Here is a 13374-nt window from a genome sequence, read left to right as displayed (position 1 = left end):
CTTAGGTCATACCATTGACGCAGAGGGACTCCACAAATCACCAGAGAAGGTACGTGCTATTGTGGAAGCACCTGCACCTGGGGATGTCAGTCAGCTACGTTCGTTCCTGGGAATGCTGAACTATTACGGACGTTTCATTCCCGATTTAGCTACTATCATGAAACCACTGAATGATCTGCTAAATAGAGGGAAGAAATGGCAGTGGACGTCAGCCTGTGAGTCAGCGTTTCAGACATCAAAAGCTTTACTTGTATCACAGGAAGTATTGACCCACTACAATCCTACACTGCCCCTCCAGCTCGCATGTGATGCTTCGCCCTACGGGGTTGGCGCAGTGCTCTCGCACGTCATGCCCGATAATGAGGAGAGACCGATAGCCTATGCATCACGAACGCTCAGCAAAGCGGAACAAAACTATGCTCATATTGAGAAGGAGGCGCTAGCGATAGTTTTTGGAATACGAAAGTTTCACCAGTACCTTTATGGTAACAAGTTTGTTCTAATCACTGACCATCGCCCGTTGACCTCCATCCTGAGTCCATCGAAAAGTACACCATCAATGGCTGCAGCTCGAATGCAGCATTGGGCGCTCCTCCTGTCAGCTCATGATTACACCATTCAATACCGAAAAGGTGCATTACAGGCAAATGCCGACGGGCTGTCACGACTGCCATTCCCCTACACGCATAAAGAGAAGCAAGGCGCAGTAGAGGTATTTTACACATCTCAGTTAGAAAACTTACCAGTCAGTAGCACCGAGATCAAAGGAAACACCTTGGCTGACCCTATCTTGGCTCGGGTCCTAGAAATGGTCTCAACTGGTCGTTTTCCAGCGGCTAAGGATGCAGGTGAAGAGCTGTCACCCTATCTGCAGCGCCGGCATGAGCTCACAACCCAACAGGGATGCCTCATGTGGGGTGGGAGAGTTATCGTACCACCTAAACTGCGCCCTCGAGTTCTGGAAGAGCTCCATTCATCACATCCTGGTGTAGTGAGGATGAAAAGCCTGGCACGCAGCTATGTATGGTGGCCCGGTATAGACGCTCAAATTGAACTACAGGTCAAATCTTGCCACTCCTGTCAGAGCGTACAAAAAGAGCCTGGACTAGCACCTTTACACTCTTGGATGTTGCCCTCCAGTCCTTGGGAAAGGATACATGTGGACTTTGCAGGTCAATTTGAAGGACATATGTACTTGGTCGTGGTGGATGCACATTCAAAGTGGCCAGAGGTGCATATCATGAAGAGCACCACTGCCTGTATGACCATTCAAGTGCTCAGGGGACTGTTTAGTCGCTATGGCATTCCACACATCCTTGTGAGTGACAACGGACCGCAGTTCTGTGCGGAAGAATTCAGTACATTCCTGAAAAACAATGGAGTCAAACAAATCCGCTCAGCGCCATACCATCCAGCCACCAATGGCCTGGCCGAACGGTTCGTGCAGACTTTCAAACATGCTTTAAAGGCATACAAAGGCACAGCACAGGTGCGTCAGCGACTTGAGGCGTTTCTATTAACATACAGAAACACCCCGCACGCAACAACAAAAGAAACACCGGCAATGTTGTTTCTTGGACACAGGCTGCGCTCTCGATTGGATTGTTTAAAACCAAGTGTGGCTGGAGCTGTACACAGGTCACAGGATGCCCAACAACAACGGCGCCAGCATCACGCTAAGGTCAGACAGTTTGAGGTAGGAGAGTCAGTTCTTGTGCGTGATTATAGAAAGGGGGAGGAAAAGTGGGCACAAGGTGTGGTGAGAGAAAAGACTGGACCGGTGTCGTACAAAGTGAATGTGGGATCGCCAGGGGTATGGAAACGCCATGTGGACCAGATGTTGAGACGCCCAGATACAGAGCCTCAGCAAACTGCAGTGAATCATACTGTAAGCCCACAGGTGTTACTACCTCCTAGTGATAGTGGCACCACACTGCACTCAAATACTCCTTTATTAGAAAAGAAGGATGTTCAAGTTCCAGAAATCAAAGAAACATTAAAAACACACCAGTCCACTGAACCACCATCTACGGAACATCCTCAGATAACCGAGACAGTGAAACGTTATCCTGTGAGGATCAAAAGACCACCAGCTCGTTACCGTGATGAGTGAGCAGAATTAGTTAATAGAGGGTTATAGCACAGTTTGAGTGAGAGACATATTCTTTCAACATATAAGTTACAACCACTGAGATATTCCTAATTGGTTGTTGGAAGTAAAAAAAAAAAAAAAAAAAAAAAAAAAAGGGTAATTGTACCTTTATTGTCGTACATGAAAAGTGTATTGTTTTGTTTAAACAAAATGTTGAATGTTAATGTTAATGACATTCTATCTTGGTGGGGAGGAAATGTTATGTATGCAGCTAAATGTTGTGTTATATAAAGACTGAACCACTAGGGGGCAGCAGTGTTCTATTATTGGTTGATGTCTGTATTGAATAAAGCAGTTGAAGAAGCAGTGAACCAAGAAAACAACGCTCTATATGTTTAGATAAAAGTGTTTATCTATAGTCCTGAGTCGGCAACATAATACTATATTTGGGTTTTACATGGTTAAAAAGTTGCAATTGGGAATACATTTTGCTCAGGGTAAACATGAACCACACACACACACACACACACACGCATTTCAAAAAGTGAAAAACATTCTGTTCTTTAAATGATTATAGATAAAAGTATAACACAGTGAATAATAAGTTACTAAATTTACTGAAGCCAATTATTATAGTTTTAGTTATAGTTATAATTCTATAGTTATAGTTTAGTTATAGTTTTAGTTATATTTAGTGAAAATATAAAATTTCTTACTTGTTGATGTCCTTAACATGAATGAATGGCAGAATAGGTTGAAACAATATAAAACAAATCTCTCTCACTGTTCCTTCAGTTGAGGTCTTGCAACAATGCATGATAGTGTCATAGACAGAGGGGGAGAGCAGTGGTCCTCTGTGTTGACTTTAATAAAACATTTCAGCATCATTAAGACAACCTCATTAACTGTATTCATAAATATGTTTCATATGGTTTAACTTTGTTTAGTGTCAATTTCCTTTATTTTGCTTTTCTTGACTTTGCTGTTTAGTTTGTACTTTTTGTTTCTTGTTTACATTATTGGTATGTTTATGTGAAATTAGAGTGAACATCCACCTCCAGTTGAGACATTTCTTAACCTTTCTTAACCAGGTGTCTTGATTTTTCTGGTCTAATACCTAAATCTCTACCTTGGTCTGTTGTATTTTTCATTTAAATGTTAAGCATTTGTACAATTACTACCATTAATTCTCTTGTTTTGAGATTATTTTGGCTAACTTGTTGCAGGAACCGAGGCTTCAGGCAGGCCGCTAGTTGGCCCTCGTGTGCGGTGGTGGGACTCTGTCACGGAGTGTAGTGTTCACACTTGATCTTATTGTGTGTGTGTGTGTGTGTGTGTGTGTGTGTGTGTGTGTGTGTGTGTGTAGTGAGACCTGTGCACCTGGTGGTAAGATCTTTGTGATATAGTAGCCTTGTGCTTGTTAAACTAGTTTACCTGCCATAGGTAAGCCTCGGTTTCCTTTTTTTTTTTTTTTTCTTTTTTTTTTTTTGTGTCTTCTATGTTTGTATAATATATCCCAGCCTACAGTAATGTTTTAAGATTAGTGCTTGATTATTGTTGAAATAAAGCTTTTGTACTTTGGTATCCATGTCTCGGGCCTCTGTCTTTGAAACCATGTTCCTGTGTGCCCTGTGTAGGTGATCAATTCATAATTATTTTTCCCTGTTTGACAGGGTGGCGTAGTCAGCTGAATTTAGTGTTTCCCTTTCCGATTATCTCCCCGTCACACTTGCAGTAGTTCCACTTTAGCACAATCAAACATACTTCAGTATACAGGGAGTGCAGAATTATTAGGCAAGTTGATTTTCTGATCATATTTTTTTCCCAAGCACATTTTACCAATTCCAATCCACATCAATCTTAATAACTACTATTAATATTGTTTTTAATCATTTATAAGTGATATATAATTGTTCATTAAGGCTGGAAATGAAAAATGCCTTATATTCAGGTGTGCAGAATTATTAGGCAAGTTTTCTTTTACAGGCAAAATGAGCCAAAAAAGAGATTTAACTCAGACTGAAAAGTCAAAAATTATTAAATACTCATGAGAAGGACGCATACTAATGCAATACTAGAAATTGCAAAGTTAAAGCATGACCAAGGGACAGCAAAATTTTGGGTCAGCGGGGTCAGACAAAAACAGGTGGAAAAGAAAAGACACATTAAGCAAAATAATTAAGAATAAGGTGAAGAATTAAGTGTGAAACCAGTTTAGATTACCATTAAGCAAGGTGTTAGGATCATAAATATGTTAATGCATTTGTAGTATACTTAGCACAAAATAAATGTATATCAAATACATTTTAGTATATTTTTTTCACTAGATAAATTCTTCAAACAGGAAGTTTGCTGGTCCTTCATAAGCTGTCGGTTTAATATAAAAACCCAGTCTTCATGTGTAAGTGCGGGTCACTTAGACTTAGAATACGTAATTATTCTGGATTTGGAGACTAAAGGGTTCATGGTTTCATACTTTTTTCTCACCTGTTTTTGTCTGACCCCGCTGACCCAATGAGCATTTTGCTGTCCCTTGGTCATCAAAATTTCTAGACTGAGTATAATAATAGACTTTTCAGCTGAATAAATCTCTTTTTTGGCTCATTAGACCTGTAAAAGAAAACTTGCCTATAATTCTGCACACCTGAATATAAGATTTTTCTTTTCATGAACAATTATATATCACTTATAAATGTATAAGTAGTTATTAAGATTGATGTGGATTGGAATTGGTAAAATGTGCTTGGGAAAAAAATATGTAGAAAATACTTAAGTGCAATTTTAATTAACATTCATTAAGTATATTTCTGAAAAGTATATAAAAGTAGACTGAAAAGCACAAAATATACTTTTTAGTATATTTTTTTCGTATTTTTAGTTTAAAAGAAGTATATAATAATAGGCTAATTTGTAAGGGACATCATGATTTTTAGTTTAAAAGAAGTATACATTTGTAAGGGACATCATGACCATCTCCCGCAAACTGTCACTCTCTCTTTGAACACTGTGCTTTATGACACAAACATAATCACTTACAACACAAACACAACTCATCTCAGATGTGATCTGCAGGAACGAATCTTCTTGTGGTTTGGGACACATTACTTGACAAAGTAAAGGCCTTCTACTTCCTGAAAAGCATGGATCATCCACCAGGGGTCAACAGAGTTGTTGTTGACAAATGTGGTGCATTAAGTAATATAGGGTTAAATTTGAAACAGGTGATGCCACAATAATAAGTCACTGTTGGAGAAACTGGTTAAAAACTCTATCAAATATTTGATCAACCTGACAAACTTTGCAACTAGTTCTTCCTCAAAAGCGCTCACAACCGGCTAATATAAACCTGATGCAGTGTTTAAAGGTTTTGGACACAGCCTAAGACAAATTAATTATGTTTATTTGTGGTTCTGTACTTTGTGAGAGCATTACTGTTCAGTTGATTTTCCTCAAATGATGACTCAGAATTATTTTCTGTGGTATGAAGTTATATTTAACCCAGAATATTTTTTTAAGAGGGGCGGTACAGTGACAGACCGCTCAGCTCTGATTGGTTCAGATTTAAGAGAGAATGATGCATGCTGAGTTTTCTTGTGTTGTGTGTTAAATGCATCATTTGTGTTGCGCAGGCACACGTGCGGTGCAAGGTTTGTTGCAAGCAGGACAAGCCAATGATCACTGTGAGCTGCTTCAGAGGAGAATGATCAAATGATGATAAAGTTAAGTTGATAATAAAGATCAGATTTGGAAGCTCTGTTTGGTGCTTATAACTGATTTGAGTAGAGAATAACGGTGATAAGTGAGCTGCATGCCTTGTAAAAGCATTAGAGGTGGTTATGATTGGACAGGTTTAAGAGTTCGGCTAACAGAGACTGACCACACGATACAGTTTTACTATATTCAAGACACCAGAGGTGTGAATCTCAAGAGGCCTGTAAATTCTGCCTAATGCACACTGTATTCATGTCATTTCCTTCCAGATGTTTGTGTGATACACTGTAAGCATGTTTTCACCTAGACTGGTGATAGATGTGGGGAAAGGGGATCAAACACAAAGAGCAGGGTCAAGCTGGAGAGTTTTGATATGTTCATGAAGGGGTTGCCAAAGCTTGATGGAAATGGTGCTAGGCCGGTGAAGAGAGTACCTCATTTTCTCTAGTTTCATCAAATAAAGAACATCTCTTATCCAGCGAGTGTAAGATGGAGGGTGAGGGCTTTTCCCATTCAATAGAATTAAACGCCTAGCTAAAAGAGTCAGAAAGGCTACAAAATCTGAAAAGTGCAAAGGCAAAGAACCCCAAATAACTGAAATGACTGGACAAAGTAGAATATCTGCAGAGGTAATGGCTGACAATGAGACAAAAATTTGCCTCCAAAAGGAAGACAGGGCAGGACCAGAACATGTGAATTAAAGTGGCTGAACCCGAATTACACCTGTCACACTCCGAGTCAATAGACGGGTTAATGCATGCTAACCTGGTCTCAGACCAGTGGACTCTATGCAACACCTTGCACTGTATGAGCCTGTGATGTGCGCAGAGAGATGAGGAGTAAACCCTGTTCAGGACTGCCCTCATGTCTCCTCGTTAATATCAGTACTGATGTCCTGGGACCAGACAAAGCGTAAATTATCAGATGAAAATTGCAAATGAATAATTATATTCACTAACTTACAAATTGACCCTTTAGTACAAGAATCCACACTCAGAATGGTGTCCAAATCTGAAGGGAGAGGCGCATTTGGAAAGTTTTTTTTCGTACAAAATCTCAAATTTGTAAATATCTGAAAAAAATGGGTTTTTTTGGGAAATATTAAACTGAGCAGTCAACTGTTCAAAAGAGGCAAAAACACCATCGATGTAAAGGTCAGCAATAGAAACCAACCCAAGGTCCTTCCAGGAGGCGCAAGCACTGTCCAAGATGGAGGGGTGAAGCAACGGGTAAGAATGGATTGGGGATAACAGGGGAGTATTATGAAGACCAAAATGCCGCAAAAATTGGGTCCAGATTTGAAGATTTGAATATTTCATTGGGCACAATGCATATAGGAGGCATAAAAGAGCCGCCAGGGAAGAATATTCTCGATATGCAGCCAGAAATCACAGATTTCTTGTTCTTGTTCAGATCTTGTTATTGTATTTATGTATGTATTTTACTGTAAAATATATTGTTGAAATAATTTTACCATTTACTTTTTCTCTCTTTCCTTTTCGATACGGTTCACTCGCATTGCTTCAGATATGCTGATGCTTAAAGGGTTAGTTCACCCAAAAATGAAAATTCTGTCATTTGTTACTTACCCTCATGTCGTTCCACTGTTCAGAATACAAATTAAGATATTTTTGATGAAATCCGATGGCTCCGTGAGGCCTGCATTGGAAGCAATGACATTTCCTCTCTCAAGATCCATTAATGTACTAAAAACATATTTAAAGCAGTTCATGTGAGTACAGTGGTTCAATATTAATATTATAAAGCCATGAGAATATTTTTGGTGTGTCAAAAAAAACAAAATAAAGACTTATTTAGTGATGGCCGATTTCAAAACACTGCTTCAGGAAGATTCGGAGCACAAATGAATCAGTATATTGAATCATGATTCAGATCGCGTGTCAAACTGCCAACGGCTGAAATCACGTGACTTCGGCGCTCCGAATCATGATTCGATACGCTGATTCATAACGCTCCGAATCCTCCTGAAGCAGTGTTTTGAAATCGGCCATCGCTATAATAAGTCGTTATTTTGGTTTTTTTTGGTGCACCAAAAATATTCTCGTCACTTTATAATATTAATATTGAACCACTGTACTCACATGAACTGATTTAAATATGTTTTTAGTACATTAATGGATCTTGAGAGAGGAAATGTCATTGCTGGCTATGGAGGCCTCACTGAGCCATCGGATTTCATCAAAAATATCTTAATTTGTGTTCTGAAGATGAACGAAGGTCTTACGGGTGTGGAACGGCATGAGGGTGAGTAATAAATGACAGAATTTTCATTTTTGGGTGAACTAACCCTTTAAGGGGAAAACTGAGGATTTCTCAGAATCCTGAAGCCTGATTGGTTCACGTCTGTGCAAGTGCAGACAAATAGCGTTTCAGTCTGTCAAAAGGGGCGGGGCTGACTGCCTATATCAGTCACACAGCATCAGATCAGAATCTCCTTCAGCGCAGATTGTCTCGCTGCCCGAAGAAGACTGAAAACACTCCACTCACTTCTTCTCGAACGAGCCTCGCAGCGGATCTGACGACGTTTAGCAAGCAAGCTGATTCAGCGATCTCCTCTGCGGCCATCCAGCGATGTCAGGAATAAAAAATGGCCAGGATTTTTTCCCCAAATAGGCTCCACCACAACTACAAACAGCCTCAGTATTACAGCAGTCAATGTGTCGTATTTATGGCCAATAACATCACAAAACTCATGGTGATTGAATGAATTTTATTATTGTATGAACTAAAATACTAAATACTAAATTAAAAAGTACTGACTTGAGGCTGTAACTGATGCCAAAGGTGCTTCAACAAAGTATTGAGCAAAGGCTGTGAATATGTACGTGATTTTTTTGTTTTATTTTTAATACATTTGCAAAGATTTCAAACAAACTTCTTTCATGTTGTCATTATGGGGTATTGTTTGTTGAATTTTGAGATCAATAATGAATTTAATCCCTTTTGGAATAAAGCTGTAACATAAAATGTGGGAAAAGTGAAGCGCTGTGAACACTTTCCTGGATGCTCTGTAATAATGCATGAATTCATGATAATTCACGTACCCTTATACCGTAAAGTGTTATCCACTTTTTTTGTGTTGGGATTTTATACTAGTAAAATTATTTAATGACAAAATGTTTTAATGAATCTTTGAAAGTTTAAAGGCAGAAGTTATGCTTATTAGTTATTGGCAAGGATTATCATCTTATCAGAAAATAATAGAGTAATCATACATATAATTGCTAGATTAATTGATAATCATAAAAATAATTGATAGATTAATTGATCATCAAAATTATCATCAGTTACAGGCCTAAAAGGGCCTTTAAAGACGTTAGACACTGTACAGTTTCTGTTTCAATACAACTTCCTACAGCTGCTCTGAATCTACAGGTTTTGAGGAAAGCACAACACAAATATCTGCACAATGTGAACTTGAATTAACATTCCTTGGGATGAATGTCATCTGCTGAGGAGTGTAAAAATGTGAGAACACATTATAGATTCATAGATGTTTTTATTGAGCTTTTTGTTTTTGCATACATATACTCAGGGAAAAAATATATTTTAAGCTGCTTTTAATTTTAGAAGCACATTTTTTATTTTTTATGTTAGACAGTTTGTAGTTAGTAAGAGCTCATAGTACAATCTCAATCAAATTTGCCAAGTTCTGCTTTAGTCATAATCATACCACACATTGTAAACCAACTATCACTGACATGATTTGCAACAGTAATCCCAGTTGTCGTCATAATCCGTGTAGCACCACAGGTAATTTTTATCATGGTAGCCACACTTGTGATTAGACCGGCAGGTTTGGCCATTCTGAGCTGAGTAGCAGTCATCAGAAGTACAGCAGTAGTCATAATTTCCTTGTTTATCCGTATAGCACCACATATATCCAGAACCATATGTGGCACAGGCGTGGTCACTGCGGCAGTACTTCCCGTTTATAGCTTTACTCGTCCACAGCGGAGGGCTGCAGTAGCCCCAGCTGCCATCGATGGTACTACACCAGTAGTAGTCCTGACCGTATGTGGCACATGGGTGATCATCCTTGCATCTCTCTCCTGTATACGTGATGAGGGAGTACCGGGGTGAGCACTTGATCAGCGTCTGGCCTGAGTAACACCTGTAGGAATGGAGTTTGTCCTGGAACAGGCAGGGAGTGGAGCAGCAGGGCTTAATTTCTCCTCCTGCTGTGTTGCACTGACAGCCGTCACTAGATTCTGAGACGCTCAAGCACCGTGATCCATCAGCTGCAGTCTTTTGCTTCTCTGGGACCAGCAGGCATTCGACAGCATCTGACACCCCTGATACGTCCCTTACTAGTGTTATAAGACAAGCACTTCCTACAGAAACCTTCAGATCCTCTGCTACATTGTGGTAAGTGCTCATGCTGTCAAAGGCTAATTTTAATGTCATCTCACCCTTGACTTTCTTTTCAGATATGCCATCACTGCCGATGGTGCTTTTTACTGCGAGATACGTGTTTTGTATGGCTGAGATCATTTGGACTCCTTGGTTCACTGGTAGATTGATTAATGTCTGAAATTTGGCCTTAACCTTCTCTAATTTATTATTATTGTCACCAAAACAATCATCCACAAAAACGTTAATTTCTGAGGGCTGACGATAGAGATTTTGTATTTGTCTGTTCAGGTCTGAGACGCTCATCAGGCTTATGTCACCTTCCGGCTTGTTTTCCCCTATATAGCCGAAGGAGAAAGACTTTGTGTCATCTGAGTGTTCATAACAGACAGCTGTCCAGATGTGAGAGGGCACCGTCACTCTTTCAGGGTCGTCAGAGACTTCTCTTTGTGGTATCCGTAGATTCGCATTGGGTACTGTACCTGTGACAATGAAGGCTGTAGCAGCACCACCGTCACTTTTAAGCATGTCTCTTAAAAAACTCCTCAAATTTTTCTCCCACTTTCCCCATTTGTTACGTTTGAAACACGCGTCCATAGGTGCTGCGTTGGTCAGTGTATTTGTTGCCGTACGGCCTTCACCGCACTGGAAGCTGTTCGGGTACAGGTGTCCGCGATCGTATCCGGTGTCGCTGTAGTCATCGCTGATGGCTTGATTTCCTTTATAAGTGTATTTATTATCTTCAGTCTCACGGACCATATAGTATAGCCCATGCCCTTGAGGTTCGGAAATCTACAGAAGAAATATTATGCTAGATGGTTAGTTTGATGTTTTAATATTTGTGAGAAAATACGTTTACTGTTCCGTCATTAATGAATAACTACACAGGAACAAATGAGTAATGCATTATTAACCCTCTAGTAACTACTATTAACTAACAAGTAACTCTGATAAATGAATTAGTAAGTAATAGTGCTCACTTCTTCAGCATGTATTAATCTTTATTAATGTTAATTTCAACATTTACTACTACAATATTAACATCAAAAGCTATGAACAAAAAATGAACAGCTGTATTTTGTTAACAACTACTGTATCAAATGTATTGTCTTACATTGTTTCTCAGTGGACATATTTGAATGTTTGGTAACATTTTATTTTAGGGTCTTTTAACTAGTTGCTTATTAGCATGCATATTACTAGAATATTGGCTATATATTAGTAATTATTAAGCACATATTAATGCCTTATTCTGCATGACCTTATTCTACATTCTTAATCCTACCCAATACCTAAACTTAACAACAACCTTACTAACTATTAATAAGCAGTAAATTAGGAGTTTATTGAGGGAAAAGTCATAATTAATAGTTTATATAAGTGTTACCAAATGTTTATAGTACAGTAGGCTATAATAACATTCCATAAACCATCATCGAATGTATTTTATATATTATTTGTAATGACAAAACAATAGAATGCAGAGCTTAAACTGCAAATGAACGTCTTTTGTTAGACAGTGAAGCACATGGTTACCTGTGGCTCTAAATGCCAGACGTTTATCCTTCCTCTGTCGTCAGAGCATTGTGGGTCAAATTTGTAGGCGCTGTAGAGAGGAATCCTGTGATGAACCGAGTACAGTGTAGCATAAAACGAGCCAAAGCTTTCCATATGCTGACAGATTTTCTTGGCATTCTGATCCATTCCCCCTGGTTCTGTCTTTTTGTAGAAAAATTCTTTACACTCAAAGTCATCGGCTACTCTTGCCTGAGCACCAAGTGCTCTCAGCACAATACAGATGAGCAGAGCCTGAACAAACATGGTGTGAAGCTGCTCTTGTGTGGTAGAACAGAGACAGCAGAAGAGCGGCAGCTTTAGAAACACAATCAGAGATGCTGTTGGGTGTGACTGAAACTAACAAATGAGCAGAAATGAGGAATAAGATGGAAAATTCGCTTCATCATGCTTATGGGACTAATTTTTTGAGCTTTCACATGTATACTAACCTTGACTTTGAACTGTGCTGATAACGACCATAGTTGGCTAATAATGAAAAGAAAATTTCTCTACTTTTTCACTGCAACCTACCTAACTAAAATAAATTAAATGTCCTCCTCCTGTGTTGAGACATTGAGACTGTGATAAAATTTTCATGTTGACACATTATAACTATTTTCCCATGATCCCATACTATGGATTGCACTTCCCCAAACCTAACCCTATGGTTCATGATCTCTTGTTTATAGCATCCAGATTTGTACAATGGACCTATAGCATGTTTGATTTGTACATGTATCTACTTTTCATAAGAACATGTTTGATGCTTTGCATCTTTTTCAACCCATGGTACAAACAATATCCTTCCAACTGTATTAACTGTACATTACAACTGAAACTAATGACTTTCTTTGGGTGCAGTTCTCCACCCCAGTGACAGTGTACTTTTGTTGAAGTTACCACAGTGTTTTTGTGCAACTGAAACTGTTAGGAAATTTTTTGCATGGCAGTGAGGCACACCTGTCGTTTTTGTGCTGCTTCATTTCTGCATCTGTTCTGAGTTTGATCGAAAAGGGGAAAAACTACATGATCTTGCAGCATTTTGCAATTTTGTATTTGTTCTAACTTTCCTTTGTTTGGCTTTCAAATTAGGGTCGGTGTGGGCTAGGTATTAATATTTTCCCTGGCCTGAGGCTCTTGACAGGTGTGTGAGGAAGTGCATTTACATTATTTCTACCAGAAAGACTTGGGAGGCAAGAGCACGTTTGAATAAGATTTATTGGTAACACTTTATTTTTGGGGGTTTTTTAAGTACAACCGGAATTCCGGAAATGTTGGGATTTTTTTTTTTTTATTTAAATAAAATGAAAACTAAAAGACTTTCAAATCACATGAGCCAATATTTTATTCACAATTGAACATAGATAACATAAATGTTTAAACTGAGAAATTTTACATTTTTATCCACTAAATGAGCTCATTTCAAATTTGATGCCTGCTACAGGTCTCAAAAAAGTTGGCACGGGGGCAACAAATGGCTGAAAAAGCAAGAAATTTTGAGAAGATTCAGCTGGGAGAACATCTAGCAACTAATTAAGTTAACTTGATATCAGGTCTGTAACATGATTAGCTATAAAAGGGATGTCTTAGAGAGGCAGAGACTCTCAGAAGTAAAGATGGGCAGAGGCTCTCCAATTTGT

The 13374-nt window shown here is 38.9% G+C and overlaps 1 protein-coding gene across 1 annotated transcript; it reads right to left on the bottom strand.

Annotated features, from left to right (window-relative positions):
* Nucleotides 1–9426: 9426 nt before the first annotated feature.
* On the bottom strand, nucleotides 9427–12059 carry LOC125247165. The gene is made up of 2 exons (XM_048158383.1): nucleotides 11714–12059; nucleotides 9427–10969 (listed from the first exon to the last, which is right to left on the bottom strand). Exons 1-2 carry the CDS (start codon nucleotides 11996–11998, stop codon nucleotides 9518–9520), a joined length of 1737 nt encoding a protein of 578 aa, XP_048014340.1. The 5' UTR covers nucleotides 11999–12059; the 3' UTR covers nucleotides 9427–9517.
* Between the last annotated feature and the right edge of the window lie 1315 nt (nucleotides 12060–13374).

Source organism: Megalobrama amblycephala, linkage group LG15 (genome assembly GCF_018812025.1).
Source record: "Megalobrama amblycephala isolate DHTTF-2021 linkage group LG15, ASM1881202v1, whole genome shotgun sequence".
Lineage (NCBI taxonomy): Eukaryota > Metazoa > Chordata > Actinopteri > Cypriniformes > Xenocyprididae > Megalobrama > Megalobrama amblycephala.
The sequence above is the reverse complement of the archived record's forward strand: the minus strand, read 5'-3'. Positions and strand labels throughout refer to the sequence as shown.